Below are 18,878 nucleotides of genomic sequence, written 5' to 3'. Positions count from 1 at the left end.
GAGATAGAGATACTATCCCAACCCTGTTGAAATGGATGGCATACCTTTCATTGCAAGACAAGTTGCTAGTTAACTGCAAAAATTGTTGTGTTACATATTAATATATACTACATTTATCCAAATATAAGGTGTGCCTCTGTTTGGAATCAATTTTCAGAACAAAAAATTTTAAAATGGCATATTCTGTGATAAAAAGTTTAAATTTTATATCATTGCTCTTCCAAACACCAGATGAACAATTATTTGCTTACGTAGAATGAACTTTTGGTACCTTCTGCAATTCCACATTATATTACCAATACAAAATCTAAGCTACAATTGATCAAAGCCTTAATGCAGGACAAATGTTGTGTTGTCACTTAGTGTTTTGTTAAACAGGTATGGCTACAATATTTGATTTATAACAGTAACAAAATTGATCTTGACTAATGATTTATGGCTCTTTGTGCATTTATAATGTTGATTGAAAATTATTTGACAACATATTCTGTTAAATTTTGGTAATTAGATAGTAATGGCTTGAATATTATTCCCTGGAGGTTGACAATAGAATATTCAAACCAATAGGTATATTTAAAAAAATTTTTTTTTAACTTGGTGAACATTTATTTTAAATTATACATTCAAAAATTTTAAATTTTATATGATTTTGTTTTCTTAAAAAAATTCTGAAATAAAAGTACATATAATATTTTCTTATGATTTAAAAATCATAATGAACTATAGAGTGCAATGATCTCTATATAAGTATGCTAGAGGTCATATTGTAAACTTGAATCATTTACTTCCTGACTACATTCCTTTATAAGTTTATGCAAATATTTTCTATATTCTGTTTTAGGTTAAGTTTGCAAAATAATTAATTACAAAATTTGAAAATTAAAATATATAGCTATACACGACTAAATATTTTTATATTGACTTATCAATTTAAATTTGTTGAAATTAAACAATATATATTTTTGTTTTATTCTGAATATTATGTAAATTCTTTTCTACTTTTTAAAAATAAAATATATACTTTTTATAAATATTAAATTTTTGTAAATTATTTCATAAATTAAAAGATAAATTTTGCTTTTAATGTCAAACTTTATAAACTTTTTGACATATTATCCTTTTGGCTTTCATAAATTTTTGTTTCTTATATTTTTTTTAAAATCAGAATCTATATTAATTCTTTCCATTAAAACTATTAATTAGTTTTTAAATGATGTTTTTCAGTATATTAATTTTATAATCTTTCACATCTCTGTTATAGTTAAAATAGAGGCTCAATGAATAAACCTGCTTGGGCCTGATTACTTCAAGTGATTTGAATGAATGAGTGTGAATGATTACATGAATTACTTTATTCATTTACATATTTATGGTGTAGTCACTCACGTGTGTGTGTGCATATATATTTATAAAACTTTATTTATATATTATTTTTATTGATTATTGATATGAAAAATCTATTGATTCACAAACACAAGGTGTGTTTTTAATTATAAAAACAATTATAAAATAAATGTAAACATATTCTAAAATTTATTTAGATGTAATAGCCACAAACACTTTCAAATAAATCATTTAACTGAAGTTAATAAGAAAAAATAAATTTTGTAACATTTTGACTATCTTTAGGCTTTGTAAAGAAAACCATGTCAAGGATATAATTGATTTTATAACTTATCATGAAATATTCTTATCAGAGCAAAACAAAAAATAAGTAAATAAATAGATAAAATGAAATAAAATACAGTTGTGCCTGTGATTATGAGAATGGTCTAAGTCAAAAGTGGGAAAACATTGATTTTATTTCATAAACTATTTGTAAAATTTGACAATTACATAAAAAAAAAAACCTATTTTGCAAGAGTAAATATATTTGGTGTTTTCTTTTTTAGATAATATAAGATAATATATATATATATATATATATATATATTTGAATAATTACAAATTTAAAAATCAAAATATCTACAAATGAAAACTGACTTAGGCCACTTTCATAATCACTGGCATAATTATGTGATTCAGGTTTTAAATTTCAAGGAGGCAATCCATTCTCACACATTTAGTAATGATGCAGCATTTCTTACATTGATCATATTGTGTTTAAGGCTTTATTTAAAAATCTTTAATTTTTTAGATGTAATAATAATTTCTGTGGTATGAACTTTCCAATAATTTTGCCTTATTCCACAATATTTTGATATTCTTATCCATTGTGGTTAATGGTATTATTATTATTATTCAATCAGATATCAAAAATTTCTAAAATCAATGAACATAAAATATTTTTAAATAATAAGAAATTATTTTCTAATCAGTAATAAATTGTTTATCACTCACTGAAGAAAGTTTGTATTGTATGCATGCAATTTGTTATTTTTCATAAAATTATTTTACATTTTATTATTATTATTATTATTATTTTCCAGTTAGTTTATAACAACATAAATTATTTCTTTTGTAAATATTATTATTGTCATACTGACTAATATTTATATATTGAAAACTATTTTAATAATAATTATAAAGTATCAATTATAAACTTTAGAAAAAAGATTATAGTAATTTAAGAGTCTAATAATTCATTTATTTCATTTTTTTTTATTTGGATAAAGTATTAGATTTATGGAACTGCCAGTGTTTGTTTTTTGAGAATTATTTATTATAGGATTGGTAATTTTTAATTTAAACAACAGTGATGCTACACCAGAGTAAAGTAAACAAACATACCACTGAGCCTGTTACCAGTGTACATCTTCTAATAAACAGACCATTACGAATGTTTTTGAACTCTCAGGTTCTTCTTTGGGTAACTAATAACTCCTGAACAAATGCAATTCAAATTAAATTCAATTGGAACACCAGTCAGAACTCTATCACATGGATATCGATAACGTCATTCGGGCATGCGCCCCTTTAACCACTGTAGATCATAAGTACTTGTCTACAGGTGCCTGCCAGGCTGTTGACAGTGAATTCATCCTTATGGTTAATGCAATTACCATCTTTGACTGTAGCCATGCAGATGTAAATAGCCTCTAGCCATCTAAGATGGTGTACGTGTTGCGTAGTGTGGAGCATCTTCGCTTGATTAAACATTGGTTCTACGCCTGGGTCTGAAGCGTAGATGGCTAGAGCAGAGGTGGTCCTTGCATGTAGAATATCTGCTGTGTGCTCTCTCATTCTCATTTCTAGGGAGCGCTTGGTGGATCCTAGGTAGACTAGGCTTCTGTCCCATCTATCATCTATGAGTGGGATGGTGTACACACCTGGGAGTCGTTTTTTTTTTTGGGGGGGGTGTCTTTTCCATTCCATAAAGTGTCAAATATTGTAGCTCATCTTCTATAAACGATGCAAATATTTTTTTTCTTAGCTATCACAGAGTATAGCGATTTAAGGTATGGATTGTAAGTAACCGGGATGATACCGGGTGGAACTTTGTTGGGTGCCTGGGTTGGATCTAGTTCTTGGCAATGGTGCCATCTGTGGATCAATTTACATGTGATGGCATGATAACCATGTTCTTTGGCTATATGTTCAGTATGCCTCAGCTCGACATTTCAACTTTCAACTCCTAATCATTTGGACACGTCTCGATAATGTATATAGAAGCTTTAATCCTGTCCCTCCCCCCGTGGAAAGGAAATTCGAAAAATCCCTTCTTAGTGTGCGTTCTCGTGGCATACTGTAACTGTGTACCAAATTTCAACTTTCAACGCCTAACCGTTTGGGCTCTGCGCTGATTATCATTATTATTATTATTATTATCAACTCGTCTTGATTATATATATAGATAAGTTTTAGTATTTCTGAATACAGGTGATCCTCTACTTTTGTACAATTTGCTATTTCATATACATTTCATACTTTTGATTTTTATCAAGATACGGGGTGTCCATAAAGTCCATATGCACTTTTAAATATTAATAATTTTGAAATTATACATGATAAAATTAATCTGTAAAAAACATTTATAAGCCAGACATGTCAAGTTTTTTCCTCATTATTTCGAAGATTGATTATTATTCTTCTTACCCATTATTATTTATTTATTTATTTATTTTAAACTTCAAAATGACTGTTTTCTTATCAGAATTGTTAGTGACCCATGGTACCTTCTTTGGACAGAAGTGACAGATTTCAGCTCGGCCATCCAAAGAACACAGTTTACTTTCTCTTCTAGAGTAATCATGGATCAGTAACAGTTTTGAAAAGAAAATAACCATTTTGAAGTTTCAGGAAAAAATAAATAAATGATTTTTATTCTTCTTACCCATTATTAATCTTTGAAATAATGAGGAAAAAATTGCATGTCTGGCTTATAAATGTTTTACAGATGAATTTTATCATGTATAATTTCAAAATTATTAATATTTAAAAAAGTGCACATTGACTTTATGCGCATTTTAACATACACCCTGTGTATGGTAAAATGCACATACTTTTATGTAATGATTATCCCCTTCTTGTAAATTATTAGTCACTAGTTTCTCTCCACCTCTTCGACATTAATCACATCCATTTTCCACATCACAGGTTCAGTCTTTAGCTGGGGATGTCTTTAGTTAGCCATCATGCATCTTGACAAATTTGACCATTGAAGAATGTGATCCCAATGGAGAACATATATATCTTGTATGAAGGGCAATACAAAAAGACATAGCATTCTTACAGAATTCTTTATCAAGAAAAGAAGAGTACAATTTAATTATCTCTTGACAAATTTATAAAAAATCACCAGATTTACTAATCAATAAAAAAATAAATATTTTGAAAACCCTTTCTGATGTTTTTTTTTTCATTGCTTTACTTTCGTACATTTCTACTTTCATACACATTTTAGGAACCAATTAGGTACGAAAGTAGAGGACTGTCTGTAATATATTTTGAAATATATTATTTGGAAAGATATGTTTGAAAGTAATATACAATATTTTTATTTCCAGGTATTAAAAAAAGTTATTTTTCTTAAATTATATTAGTTTAACATTACATTCTCACTATAAAAAATGAATTTTAGAAGAATGTTTTTAATTTATAGACTTTTATTTGATTACATTATAATTTGTAATTTAAAAATAAATTTCATCACTATCTATGGGATTAATTTTAATTTTTTTAATTTTTTTTTTAGTTATTGCAAAACTTTGGTAAAGCTGACAAGACAATAGATGAGATGTTTGATAGATATGTTGATAATTTTATTAAACAACAGGTAAGAATTTATATTTTATTATAAAAAATTAATATATAAAAGCTATAAATGTAATCATCCGTATGTATACACAACATAATGTATTTTTTAATTGCAATAAAAAATTTTTATATATTTATTATTTTTTTCTTTTTTGAAGAATATAGCTCTGAAACTGCAAAAAGAATTAAGAAATTATATTATTTGTGTAAAAGGTAAGAATTTTTAAAATATTTTTTTATATATTTGAATAGAATCATTACTATTAATTGCTAATAAATTTTATGAAATGCACGAATAAATTATGAATTTACAAAATTTAATAACATCATAAAAGTAATTGAATTGTTAATCAGGGATAATAAAATTTTTATTTTTATGAGAGACAGGCAAAATATCTAGGATCCATCATATTCTGACCACTGGAATTATTCAGATATTTTTACAGCTTTTTTACTTTTTAGTTATTAAGAAATATTTTAAGTAAAGCAGACATCTACAGTGTACAGTTAAAATAAAATAAAATAAAATGTAAGTGTAAAAAAATAAAGATTTATGATTCTGGTCATAAATCTTTATTTTTTGGGATATTTTAACAGGAAAAGTGGTTAGGTTTCTGACAATCTGATTTGATCTCCTAAAGTGAATGGGGAGGATGGTCCTTTTTTGGAAAAAATGCCTGAGAAGATCTACATACACACAGAAGCTAAAACAATGCCCGATTTCAAGGTTTTAAACGCTTTTTTTTTTTTTTTTATGAATGAGTTTTAAATTTTTTGGTACATCAGTTTTATAATTTTTGCTGATTGTATTGGATATTTTTCAAAATAATTAAATTTATTACAAATATTTTCAGAATTTTTATTTAAAAAATGAATATATATTGCATCCTTGATGTCCAATTATTTGCATATTCATAATTTAGTTCTAAATGGCCACAATTTAATTTATTATTTTATAAAATAAAATAATATTTAATATACATAATATCAGTTAACATCAACTGATATCATGTATTTAAAATTTTAAAATGTGAAAACATTATAAGATTATTTCATTACAATTTGTTTTAGTTTTGTTTGTGAAATGGTGGTATATAGTGTTACTGTGTCTAAGCAAAGAGAAACATTGGCTATTGAAAGTAGGGCTTTGGTCTTAAATATGTATAATTATTTTAGTAGATTAAAAAAGAAAACAAGTGTTCAGAATAATGTATCAGTAAAAATATTCTTATGAAATTCAAAAGCTATTGATATAGCTGTATAAACCAGCACTATCAAAGCTAGTTGTATATTACAAAATTTTTATAATTAAAGTCAACTCACATTAATATGAATTGCTAAGTGAACAGTAGTTAGCTTGCTTTAATGAAAATTCATATTAACAATTTTTAGGGTCAAGGTCAGGGTTGTATAATTTACAGATTTAAGGCTTAATAGACAATCAAAACCTTTAAATTACATTTTGAATGAATCTACTAAAAGTTAAATAAAATTAAATTTACTGTATTTACAAAAATAAACTCTAAATGATTTTTAAATCAAACTAAAAGGAGACAGAGACAGTATTTGCTGTTTAAGTGTGGAGCAGTATATAAGAGTATTAAACAAAACAAAGCTAAAAATATCTATGATTTTTTTCTGTTGAAGATTGCTTGAAAAAGTAAAACATATGTTTTGATGTCAAAAGAGTAAAAATGACCCAAATTTGGCATAGAATATACTGTATGTATCTCCAATATGCAAAAATAGTGTGTTTGCATAGGACTGCATTCATTTAAAGAGGCAGGCATTCCTAAACTTAAACCCTGAGTACAGTAGAATGGTTTGCTAAAACCAGATGTTTGAATTTCTCTACAATTAGACGTTGAACCAGTCTTTGATTACTAGGAGAAGAAAATGACTAAAACTCAAAATAGAACATTTATTACAGTACCATTTTGCTTTTTACACTTTTTGATGTGAATAATAAAATTATTATTGGAAATATAGTTATTTCTTGGGGGTTGTGAAGTTAATTTACAATTTAATTTAATGAATTCTGGTAAAATTTGTATCACTTTATCATGTGGAAATTAATGTTGTGACAATGGTGTTTTGTCAGGGAAACAGAAAAATTCACTTTAATGTGAGAATTTGTTTTATAGGTGTTCATTTTAAAAATATTTTATTGTTGTTATTTTTTTCAATATTTCATCAAAACTCAGCTAAATTGTAAATACTTGCTTGATAACTGACATATCCTAACATCAAACATAGAAAGGAATTGATGGTCAGAGGTGACCTTGAAGTTTTCATTTTTGTCAGAAGCACTATAGAAACAACTTCAGTCACTTCCAAGATTACTCATGACTTCCAGTCACCATGATAGCTCTACAGTATGATGTAATTTAAATTGAATTTCTGTTAAGCCTCACATATTGCAGTTGAAGGACTAAAAGAAAATGCAAAGGCTGCCATGGGCTCACATGTAGGAGTAAATTTTCAGTTACTAGCATCAAATTTTTTGTCATGGTGGTATATGAAACAATTGAACACCAGAAAAACTGACTGCCAAAAATTTTTAGTTATGGTTTTAGTTGCTCATCTTTTCTTTGAAAATCAGAAAAAATTTGTAATTCTTGATTCATTTATATGATTAATATTAACATAAAGAGAGTCAAAATGCAAAGTTTAGATAATTTTTGAATTTATTTGCAATTTTGGATTCTTGGATTTGTCAGTATTTGAAGTGAATTATTATTATTTCTTATATTCCCAAATGACAGAAATAAATAAAAATATTCAAAAAAATATGAATACTGGGAGTTAGAAGAATTTGTTAGTTGCACTCAAATATGTGGAAACTCAAGTAAAGTACATTTATTACACTTACTCTATTTTATGACACAGAAGATATACCTCCATTCAAAAAAAAGGAAAAACGTACTTAATGTATTTAAACCATCCCGCTTGTTTGGTTCTCAATCCCAAAATTTTTTACTGTATTTTGGTTGAAAAAAATAAAATTAGAATACACTCTTTTATTTATCAGAGAAAAGAAGTTTAAAAAAGTTATTTATGATATTGTACATGAATGTTCAAAAACTGTTTAGCTATAGGAAAACAAATTTTAATTAAAAGTTTCTAGTAACCATTAATACTGGTACATGCAAACATACTGGTAACATAAAATAATTTCAGTATTGATCTAGATAGAGGATAAAGGAGGTTTTTTTTTTAATTTTTTTTCATATACATATACAAAACTTGCATCTTAAATATAAAATTTAGCAATTATGTTTGTTACACACAAATACAGTGGGTGATCGGTTAACGAACAAATTGGACAGTGAACACCTCACAGAACAAACACAAGAAAAAATGACATAAAATAATGAATACCAATTGGTCTTCCCTTGTCTTCAGGCAACAATTCGAAACTTTTCGGAGTGTGGGAGACGTCAATGTTGACGCTCAACCTGGTATATACTGATCAGATAGTATTCCTCTGAACTTTGAAACTCTCCCTTGTAATTCCAGCCTTTTATTTTTCTGACAGAAAGAATATATTTATTATTCACAAGATTGTTTGGCAGGCACCTGTTAAGTTTTGCATCAGTTTTTATTTTTGAAAGGTGAGAGTATAATAGCATAGGTAGAGAGTAGGCAGAAGATGTCTGATATTGCTGGGCAGTATGGCTTGAACAGGTCTAGAGTAGACTGCAGTTCAATCTTATCTGAGAAAGATACAGTATAATCAAGAAGACTCAAGCAGCTAAAGAAGTAACAAAAATTATATCTGAGAAATAAAGAACATTGAAGAGCTAATAATGGAAACTGATCTGATGACAGAAGAATGCCAAGAACTCTTGAATGAAGAACACCAAGAAACTCAGCGAGATATGTTTTCTTCTGAAAAAGAGGATTATTGTCGATATCTGCTATTAAACATTTTTTTGAAGAAGTGGGAGGATGTCAGAACAACGGTCTTAGAATTTGTTAGTTGCACTCAAATATGTGGAAACTCTATTTTATGACATGTAATATACACCTCCATTCAAAAAAAGGAAAAATGGCATCCAAACCAGGTTGAGGTTAATAGTAGTGATGTAACGAATAGTATATTTGGCTAGGAGCGTGGCCGAATACCGAATATTCAGCCAGGAGCGTGGCCGAATATTCGGCCAAACTATTCGGCTTGATTATGGCATGTACGAAAATTGGCGCGCAAACCGCATTATGGCAAGGATCGCGCACCCTGCTCTCTATTGTTCCGCTGTCACTATGATTTTTTCTTCTAGTAGGTCTAGATTATTTAAATTAATTAATTAAATTATAATTATTAAAGTTAATATGAGATGGAGCCTAACATCTACCTCTAGTGCAAAATTGGTTTATAATTTATGTAATAGCCGTAAATAGCCCAATATGGTTCGGCAGTTGTTGGTATTTAGATGTAAGTTATAACTTATAAGTTATTTTATTTGCAATCGATCTTTTTAACTCTTTAATTAAGCACTAAAATTTTGTTTTTACTACGTATTTGTAGACTAAATAGTACCCTAAGGATATACTTTAGTGGGGACATATGGTCTAGTTTCTCCCCAGTTGTGGAACAATTCAAATATATTATTGGGGGTTTCTATTTGTGAAGTTTTGTGATATTTTGTTTCTATTGTTTTTGTCAATATTTTTAAAATTAACATGATTTCAAATGTTATCTTTTGCATATAATGAGAAATGCTCATTCTTTGCTTTATATATAAAATAAATTATATATTAGTTACTCATCTTCTAGAAATAGATAAATAATTCTTTTATTAAATACGATAAGTTTCAGTAAAACGTTTCGTAAATCATTTTAAAATATCGTAAAAAATATTAAAATATACGCAAATACGAATATAACATAATTAACTAAACAATAACATTAATGCCCGATACATTTATTCTAACCTACACACCATCAATGCCATAAGATATCGGGCTAGATAAAGGCTATAATATTATTTAATTACGAAATAATTTAATACTAGAGTTAGATGCTATTTCTTAGTAACTTTAATAATTATAGTTTAATGTTCAGCATTAATAAAAGTTACCAAAATGATTAATTTACTGTGTTTTTGTTATTTCTTACGCAGGAAAACTGTTTTTAGGTATTTGGTATTTGGCTGAATAGTGAAAAATAGGCTGAATATCGGTAGTAACCGAATATTCGTTACATCATTAGTTAATAGGCTTAGGGATCTGGATCTCTACAATGACAATGCTATTAATTACTTCTGAAAAATCCTGAAGAAAGAAAAGCAATTGACATTAGACAGATTCTTTAACACCCACAAATGGAAAAAACATGACTAATAAAAATGCAAGTCTGTGTATATATGTATTTTTACTATTACATATAAATAAACAAAGTAAGAAAATATATATTTTTATTTTTTGGAGTTTCCAGAATGAATTAATCAAATTCCCATAAAATCCTATGGTAAATCGATAATCGATTAACGAAGAATTCGGATAGTGAACAAAGTCTTGGAATGGATTATGTTTGTTAACCGATCACCCACTGTATAAGATTAAAGAAATAAGTTGAATTCAGTGATGTAAAATGATTCATTATGCAAACCTAGCAACTCTCAGCACATAATTGGAATTTCACAGTTAAGTGTTAAAGATCATAGTAGAGATGCTTGCATCTTGATCCAGTAAAGTAAAATGACAACTACATTTACAGTTTTAATCACAGTAGAAAAAATAACATTATCTGCATAAAACTTTGATATCTTAACACAAAATTCTAACGTCTTAAGAGAGGGTATGCAAAAAATATAGAAGTAAAGAAGCAAATATCATTCAACTGATGATCAGACTTGCTGCCTTGTTTAGTATTTTGACCATGCTAATATTATCAAATAATTTATTTGCATGAAATATCACATAATTTTGTCATGGAATAAATGAGTACATTTTTAAAGTCCCTTTTCATGTGCCATTTTAAAATAATTTTCAATCAAATTGTTTTATTCTACATTGGAAATTATTTACTAACTAACTAAAATAAATTCCAGAATTTTGTAAATTTGGTTAAGACATTGAAACTGCAACTGAAAATTTTTTGGTCAGTTGTCTTGGGAAGTCGATTTCTATTGGTCATTTGTTTTGGCAATCACTCGGTTAGTGGTAGTCAGTTGTCCTGATTTGGAATAGATTTGGCTTACTTGAGTTAGAGTTAAAGTTTTAATCAGTTCTAGAGATCAGTGGCATAACTATGTCCATGAAACTCTGCAATATGAAAGTGTCCTGAAGTCTGCTGTGTTTGAACATTTTAAAACATTTATCAAATTGGAATAAACAATGTTTTTTATACAATCTAAAAAGGTTAGTGAAAAAAATTATAGTTTGCAGTTTTCATTAACATATAGGAACTGAAAATTCTTGCAGGCAGCTTCAAAATATAGTTAGGCTACTGCTAGAGTTATACATGTTTTGTGCTTAGCAAGAACATTGATTTGATTATTTTATAGTTATGAAATAATTACTTTTAATTTGCAAATAGTGTATTTTGTGAAAAGTTTAGACTAATATTTCACTAGTCTAAACCAATTAAGTTAGTATTATGAGAGTAATCCCAAAAGTAAGGTCTCCAATTTTTTAAAAATACAAAGAAACATTTATTTTCAATAATGTTCATATCATTTTAAAGCTTAAACATTTATCTATTTTTCTACATAATTGCCATTGCAGTCGATGCATTTTGTAGGTGCTGTGGCAGTTTTTGTATGCCCATGTCATAACAGTTTGCTGCCATGTTGCGGGTACCATCTTGCACACACCTTCGGATATTGCAACTTTTCTGTTAAAATCTTATGAATGGTGCTTGGGGAAACCCCAAGAACCAAAATGCAGAGATCATCCAGAGTGATTCGCCAATCTTCATGCATGCTTTGCTCAACTGTCGCAACTGTCTCGTTGAAAATTGACGGTCTCCCACTTCTTTCTTCATCATGAATTTCAGTACGATCAGCTGCAAACTCTTTACACCACTTGAGTATGTTTTTGACATCTACGCACAACTTGCCATACACTTCCGTCAATTGGCAATGAATTTCAATTGGTTTAACATGACATGGCAGTGAGCTGGTATGACATGGGCATACAAAAATTGTCACAGCACATACAAAAATGCATCAACCGCAATGGCGATTATGTGGAAAAATAGATAAGTGTTCAGGCTTTAAAATGATATGAACATTATTGAAAATAAACATTTCTTTGTATTTTTAAAAAAATAGGAGACCTCACTTTTGGGATTACCCTTGTACTATATAACATAAGAAGTAGGGATTGGAGATTTACTTATATAAAGTAATAACAATTTTTTAAAAATAACAAACAAAAATATTCAAAATTTTCTTTATTTGTTATTATTTTTTTAATGTATTATATGCATCTATCTTAGTACTAGAAGTTTATTACATGTTTATTTTCTCAGATTTAAATCTTTCAGTTTGGAAAAATAATACAGACTTTTTCTAATAGAGTTTTTAATAATGTATACCATTCAGTTTTGTTTTGTTGAATCTGAGCAGTTATAACAATTTTTAATTAAAGAAATTTATATCTAGTAATTGAAATTTTTATTGATTAAATGTAAATAATTTCTAATTCTTCTGGATAAAAATTTTTAAAGCAGTTCATTGATATGCTAAAAAAGAATTTGGTATGAAACATAAGTTAAAATTTTTATCATACATGAATTAGGATTTTGATTATTACAGTAAAACCTTGATTTAATAGACAAAATTTCTGGTCGGTATGCCATGTGAAAATTAACACCTCCTTAATTTTAAAATGCTTTTTATATATAATTACATTAACAAGTTTTTTCAAATCCATGTGTCACTCTCTTAACTTTATGCAACAATGGGTATGTCTCAATATATCATCATCCAAAGACAAATAAATAGGAAATACTTTATATGTTTTTGTCAAATTTAAATGTTATTTTCTTTTAAGAACATTATTGTATGTTTAGTTAAGTACAATTAAAGTATATTTTTCAAAAGTTTGTTTATTTTGGTTTAGATCATATACTTGTTTATTACAGTCCAGAACTAAAATGAGTACAAAAGCAATAATACATATAGAAAGCTTCTCTGTGAAATTAAACTTCTCATACATACATAATTTTAATTACACAAATATATCTACATAAGTAAAAACAGATAAAATAACTAATTTGTCAATTTTTTAACACATGCATTTGGAAAACCTACTTTATTATATAATGGACTTTCATTTTTATGGACACCCCCTCACCTGAGTTAGTTCATTAAATTGAGATTTTACTGTATTTTGTATGTTCAAAATTTATTAACAGTTTTGTATTTAAATAAAAAAAAAACTTTGTTTTGAAGCAAAGGGTAATATCAAAAGAATTTTTATAATTATTTAAAATGTTGTTATTTCAGTATAATAAATTATCTTATGAAAAATGGAAGTATCTTTTCACTTTTGAAATCTATAGTACTTGCTATTTTTGGATACTTATGAACAGTGCTTGTTTTCTAAAAATATTACTGTTGGTACGTGTATGGACTGACTAAAAATAAAATTTTTTTAGGAAAAATGTAACAGTAACTAAAGTGTTTAATACTATTAATTAATTATTTTTTCTTATGTAACATATATAGAAAAATTTGGAAAATATTATAAATCTCAATCTGCACTTGCACTAACTTCTCTATTTTTTTGTTTTGGATTTAGTGTCAGTTACTGTACGATGCCTGTTTAGTGACCATGTTTTACCTTTCCTTTTCAAATTCTTTATATTTTGTTCAACAAGAACCTACTAGGGACAGACAATTACCAGTCAGTATTGTCCATTAATCAAAAGATTGTCTCTGAAGAGACCATCCTTTTTGTTTTTTGCTAGAAAGATAGAAACTATCTTATTTTCTTTTTATATCTGCTTCAGTCAGTCTATGGCATTCATTGTGGCCAATAAAGTAGACTAGTGCATTGCATTTTTAGCACACCAGTCACTAGATTCTCATCTGAACATATATTAATAGAATTTTTCTTATTGAGCAACTGCCAGTACTACATACTAACTATTGATACTTTTTATACCATCTGCTGTTATGACATATCTGCAACATTACAGCTGAAAAATAGCTACCTATAAAGATAGAATTTCATTTTCATGCAGTCTGATAATTTTTATTATTGTTGGATTTTAAAAAACTTTAAAATTCTACTTTTATTTGGTTTTTTTTATTACTATGTTATAAGCTTATTGTAATAATTTTTAAAATAACTATGTACAGATAATCCACAGTTACATGTACCAAAATAGAGCTTGAATAATCTGGCATTTTATGGTTTAATTCATTGAAGATTTGAATATAATTATGAAATAAGTGGTGGTAATAATAATAATAATAACTCTCCCGTGGTCACCACCTGGTCGTGGTGGGAGAGCCCAGTAATATTACTGATCCATAGGGCAATGCAGGCTGGAGCATAAGCTCCTGGTAGGGACACCCATGCCAGTAAGGTCTATGGGGAGAAATGAAGCTAAGAGTGACCACGCCCACATTCTGTGGAGATATTCATCATGGTAATAACTAGATCAAAGTGTGATACCGGCTCGGACGTCGCCCGGGTTAACAAGGTCCGCGTTCGTGGGTTAGGCAGAGGCTCACGTTCGAAAAATAGGTCACAGTCTCCCTTGGTTACCAATGGCGAAAGCAGCACCGGCCCAAGCATGGCTACTGCAATGCCCTCAACAGATGTGAGGAACCAACCCAGCCTTGGTGTTTCTGTGGCAATGCATCCACAGACCACAAAGGCTGGAAAACCATGCCAACGGATGAAATGGACAGTAGAAATGAACGAGTTTATCATCCGTACTTATTACACCATCACAAAACTCGAAACAAACATGACAGCATACAGACAACAACTACACCATAGATTCACACAACAGTATCCTCATCTCACTGTCACCGAACAACGGGTTGTTGATCAAAAAAGAATAATTATACACAACAACCTTATTCCACAAACAACACTTGAACTTATCAAACAACAGGTTGCTGATCAAATACATCAACAGACAGAAACATTTAACATTAATGAAGATCATGTAACCTGTCAGGATAATCCAGCAACAAGCATTGATAATAACACACATACAACAATTACCACTAATGATACTACAGACACTTCCTCATCCATCACTGATAACATAGACATGGATTTAGTTAATATGCTCTCACTTATATTTCAGGAAACACTCACTAAATATACAGGCACAGATCCCACACAAAGACCACGAATACCAAAAATCAACACGTCGAAGGAAGTAGGAAAAACACTAAATTATGTAAACACTCACTTACTACCACACTACATTCATTCAATTTCTACACTCGCAGACATTCATACATTAGTTTATGCTGGGGCAGTCACAGTAGTGACACACCATGGACTGAAAGTACAATCACAGACAAATACACAGAAAACACAATTCTATCACAAGCCTGCTTGGCAGAGAAGAATAGAAACACAAATAAATGACATTAGACAGCAATTAGGCAGGCTGACACAATACACTAAAAACAACATAACACCCAAATTAAGGAAACAGCTCAAAAACATTTTCAAGAAAATAAAAACACACACAAAACATGAATGTCACAACACACGCATTACAGAATACATTGATACACTAAAACAAAAACTTGCTGCCAAAGCACGTAGACTCAAACGATACAAAACATGTACACTACGAAAACAACAAAATAAATTATTTACAAACAATGAAAAACTCTTTTACAGACAAATTAATAACAAAGCAAACACTGATACACAGCACAGTGGCACACCAACAGAAGAAGAACTCACAACATATTGGTCTTCTCTTTGGTCCAGTGCTGTCACGCACAATGCTGAAGCAGGCTGGATCGAGGAGGAGAACAAAAACTTACACAACATACCAACTATGCCCTGTGTTGAAATAAGCATACGTGATTTCCAATACACTGTTAACAGAACACACAACGGGAAGACACCTGGTGTAGACAACATTCACAATTTCTGGTACAAAAAGTTTACATCACTGCACCAGGAACTAGCTAAACACCTAACACACATCATCATCAATCCACAAGACATGCCAAATTTTCTTACTCAGGGCATCACCTACATGAAACCTAAAAACAACAATACCACAGACCCCACACAATACAGACCAATTACATGTCTTCCAACACTCTACAAATTATTGACATCCTGTATTGCAAACAAAATATACAAACATGTTGAAGAACACGACATTCTAACAGAACAACAAAAAGGTTGCCGTAGAAATCACAAGGGATGCAAAGAACAGTTACTCATAGATTCAGTCATTCTACGGCAAGCACACAAACAACACAGAAACATACACATGGCATATATAGACTACAGAAAAGCATTCGACAGTGTTCCACACAGTTGGCTGCTACATATCCTACACATGTACAAAATACATCCATCACTCATTGCATTCTTTCAAAACACTATGCAGCACTGGAGAACAACACTACATCTCAGGGCCCATAACACTTCCATACAAACAAACCAAATTTTTATTAGGCGAGGAATTTTTCAAGGAGATTCCTTGAGTCCTCTCTGGTTCTGCCTAGCCTTGAATCCATTATCCAACATGTTAAACAACACGCAATATGGTTACAATATCAGGCATGAAAAAACAACACAGTATACACTGTCACATCTCATGTACATGGATGACATAAAACTTTATGCATCCACACAAAAACAACTTCATCAACTCCTACAAATCACACATTCATATACCAAGGACATACAAATGGAATTTGGCCTAGATAAATGCAAAACAGTTCACATAGAAAAAGGAATCCTGAAGAAAGAAGATTTTGCACTTGGAAATGGAGACATTATTGAATCCATGGAAGAGGGCGAGTTCTACAAGTATTTAGGATTCCAACAGGCCAAACTAACAGAACATGCACAAATAAAGCAAAGATTAATTAAAGAATACCAAAGTAGGTTAAATGCTATTCTCAGAACAGAGTTAAATGCAAAACACACAGTTAAAGCAATAAACACATATGTCATCCCAGTACTCACATATTCTTTTGGAGTTATACATTGGACTCACACAGATCTTGAGCAACTCCAAAGGAAAACAAGAACAACACTTACTAAGCATAAACAACATCATCCTAAATCCGCCACAGAAAGATTAATCCTTCCACGTAAAGATGGCGGACGTGGCCTGATTGACATAGTTAACCTTCACTACAAACAAATACAGTTACTGCGAGAGTTTTTTTATGAAAAACAAGAAATATCACAATTACATAAAGCAGTAACTCTAGCAGACTCGAATAACACACCATTAAACTTACACTCACATAATATGGACACAACACAACATATAAAAAGCATAGACACCATTAAGCAATCGTGGGCTCGAAAGGCACTCCATGGCAGGCATCCTTATGATCTGGCCCATGATTTTGTTGACAAAACTGCGTCAAACAGCTGGTTAGCTCGGGGATGCCTCTTTGGGGAGATGGAAGGATTCATGATTGCCATACAGGATCAGGTCATAAATACTAAAAACTACAGAAAACACATACTCAAAGATGCAACACTCACAAATGACACATGCAGAAAATGTCACATAATGCCAGAAACTATACAACACATCACCTCTGGTTGCAAGCTCTTGGCACAAAGAGATTGTTTACACAGACATAATCAAGTAGCAAATATAATACACCAAGAGCTTGCAAGGAAACACAAATTAGTAGACATCCAGGAACCATATTACAAATACATTCCACAGACAGTATTGGAAAACAACACGCACAAAATGTACTACGACAGAGCCATAATCACAGATAAAACAATTTACCACAACAGACCAGACATCACACTCATTGACAAACACAATAAAATCACATACATTATAGACATATCCATTCCAAACACTCACAATATACAAAACGCATGCACTGAAAAAATTAGCAAGTACACAGAACTCGCCCAGGAAATAAGGCATCTGTGGAGGATGGATAGGGTGCTTATTGTACCTGTTGTTCTCTCCTCTACAGGTGTCATACCACACACACTACACAAAAGCCTGGGCACATTACAATTGAATAGAAACACATACATCACACTACAGAAGGCCACTATATTGAATACATGTCATATTGTGAGAAAATTCCTGAATACAGACACACACACTGATACACTTCTTTAATTTCTGTTTTGGTTACTATGCCTTGACTTTGGTCCGGCATAGTACACAGCCACCGGTGTTAACCGAGTATACCTCACTTAACCCAACAAAATAATAATAAATGCTAAAATAAACCCAAAAATTAAATAAAAAACAATTTTAATATCAACAATATTTAATATTATGTGAGTTGGAGAGTTGATCAATCAGCTCTTAAATTTAAATCTATTTTACTAACTCGAACATTTTAATAATTGTTTAAATTTTAAATGAATGTTTGTTTAAGTAATATAAAATAATTTGCATACTGTAGAGTTTAAAAATTGAAAAAAATAATTGTAAAAAAAATATTGGTAAAATGTCTGACATATTTAGTTTCAACTTGGTATTAAAGCAGAAAGTAATGCTGTTGTGT

At 29.7% G+C, this 18,878-nt stretch overlaps 1 protein-coding gene across 1 annotated transcript in view; it reads left to right on the top strand.

Annotated features, from left to right (window-relative positions):
• LOC136989108 (myc box-dependent-interacting protein 1-like) overlaps positions 1 to 18,878 on the top strand; it is a 95,652-nt gene that overhangs the window by 25,238 nt on the left and 51,536 nt on the right. The window contains 2 exon segments of the mRNA XM_067287215.1: positions 5,135 to 5,215; positions 5,355 to 5,409. Of these exon segments, the coding sequence (XP_067143316.1) occupies positions 5,135 to 5,215; positions 5,355 to 5,409 (136 nt within the window).

The sequence above is a fragment of the Centruroides vittatus genome, unplaced genomic scaffold, assembly GCF_030686945.1.
Source record: "Centruroides vittatus isolate TY-2023 unplaced genomic scaffold, ASM3068694v2 scaffold_435, whole genome shotgun sequence".
NCBI classification, from domain to species: Eukaryota; Metazoa; Arthropoda; class Arachnida; order Scorpiones; family Buthidae; genus Centruroides; species Centruroides vittatus.
The sequence above is the reverse complement of the archived record's forward strand: the minus strand, read 5'-3'. Positions and strand labels throughout refer to the sequence as shown.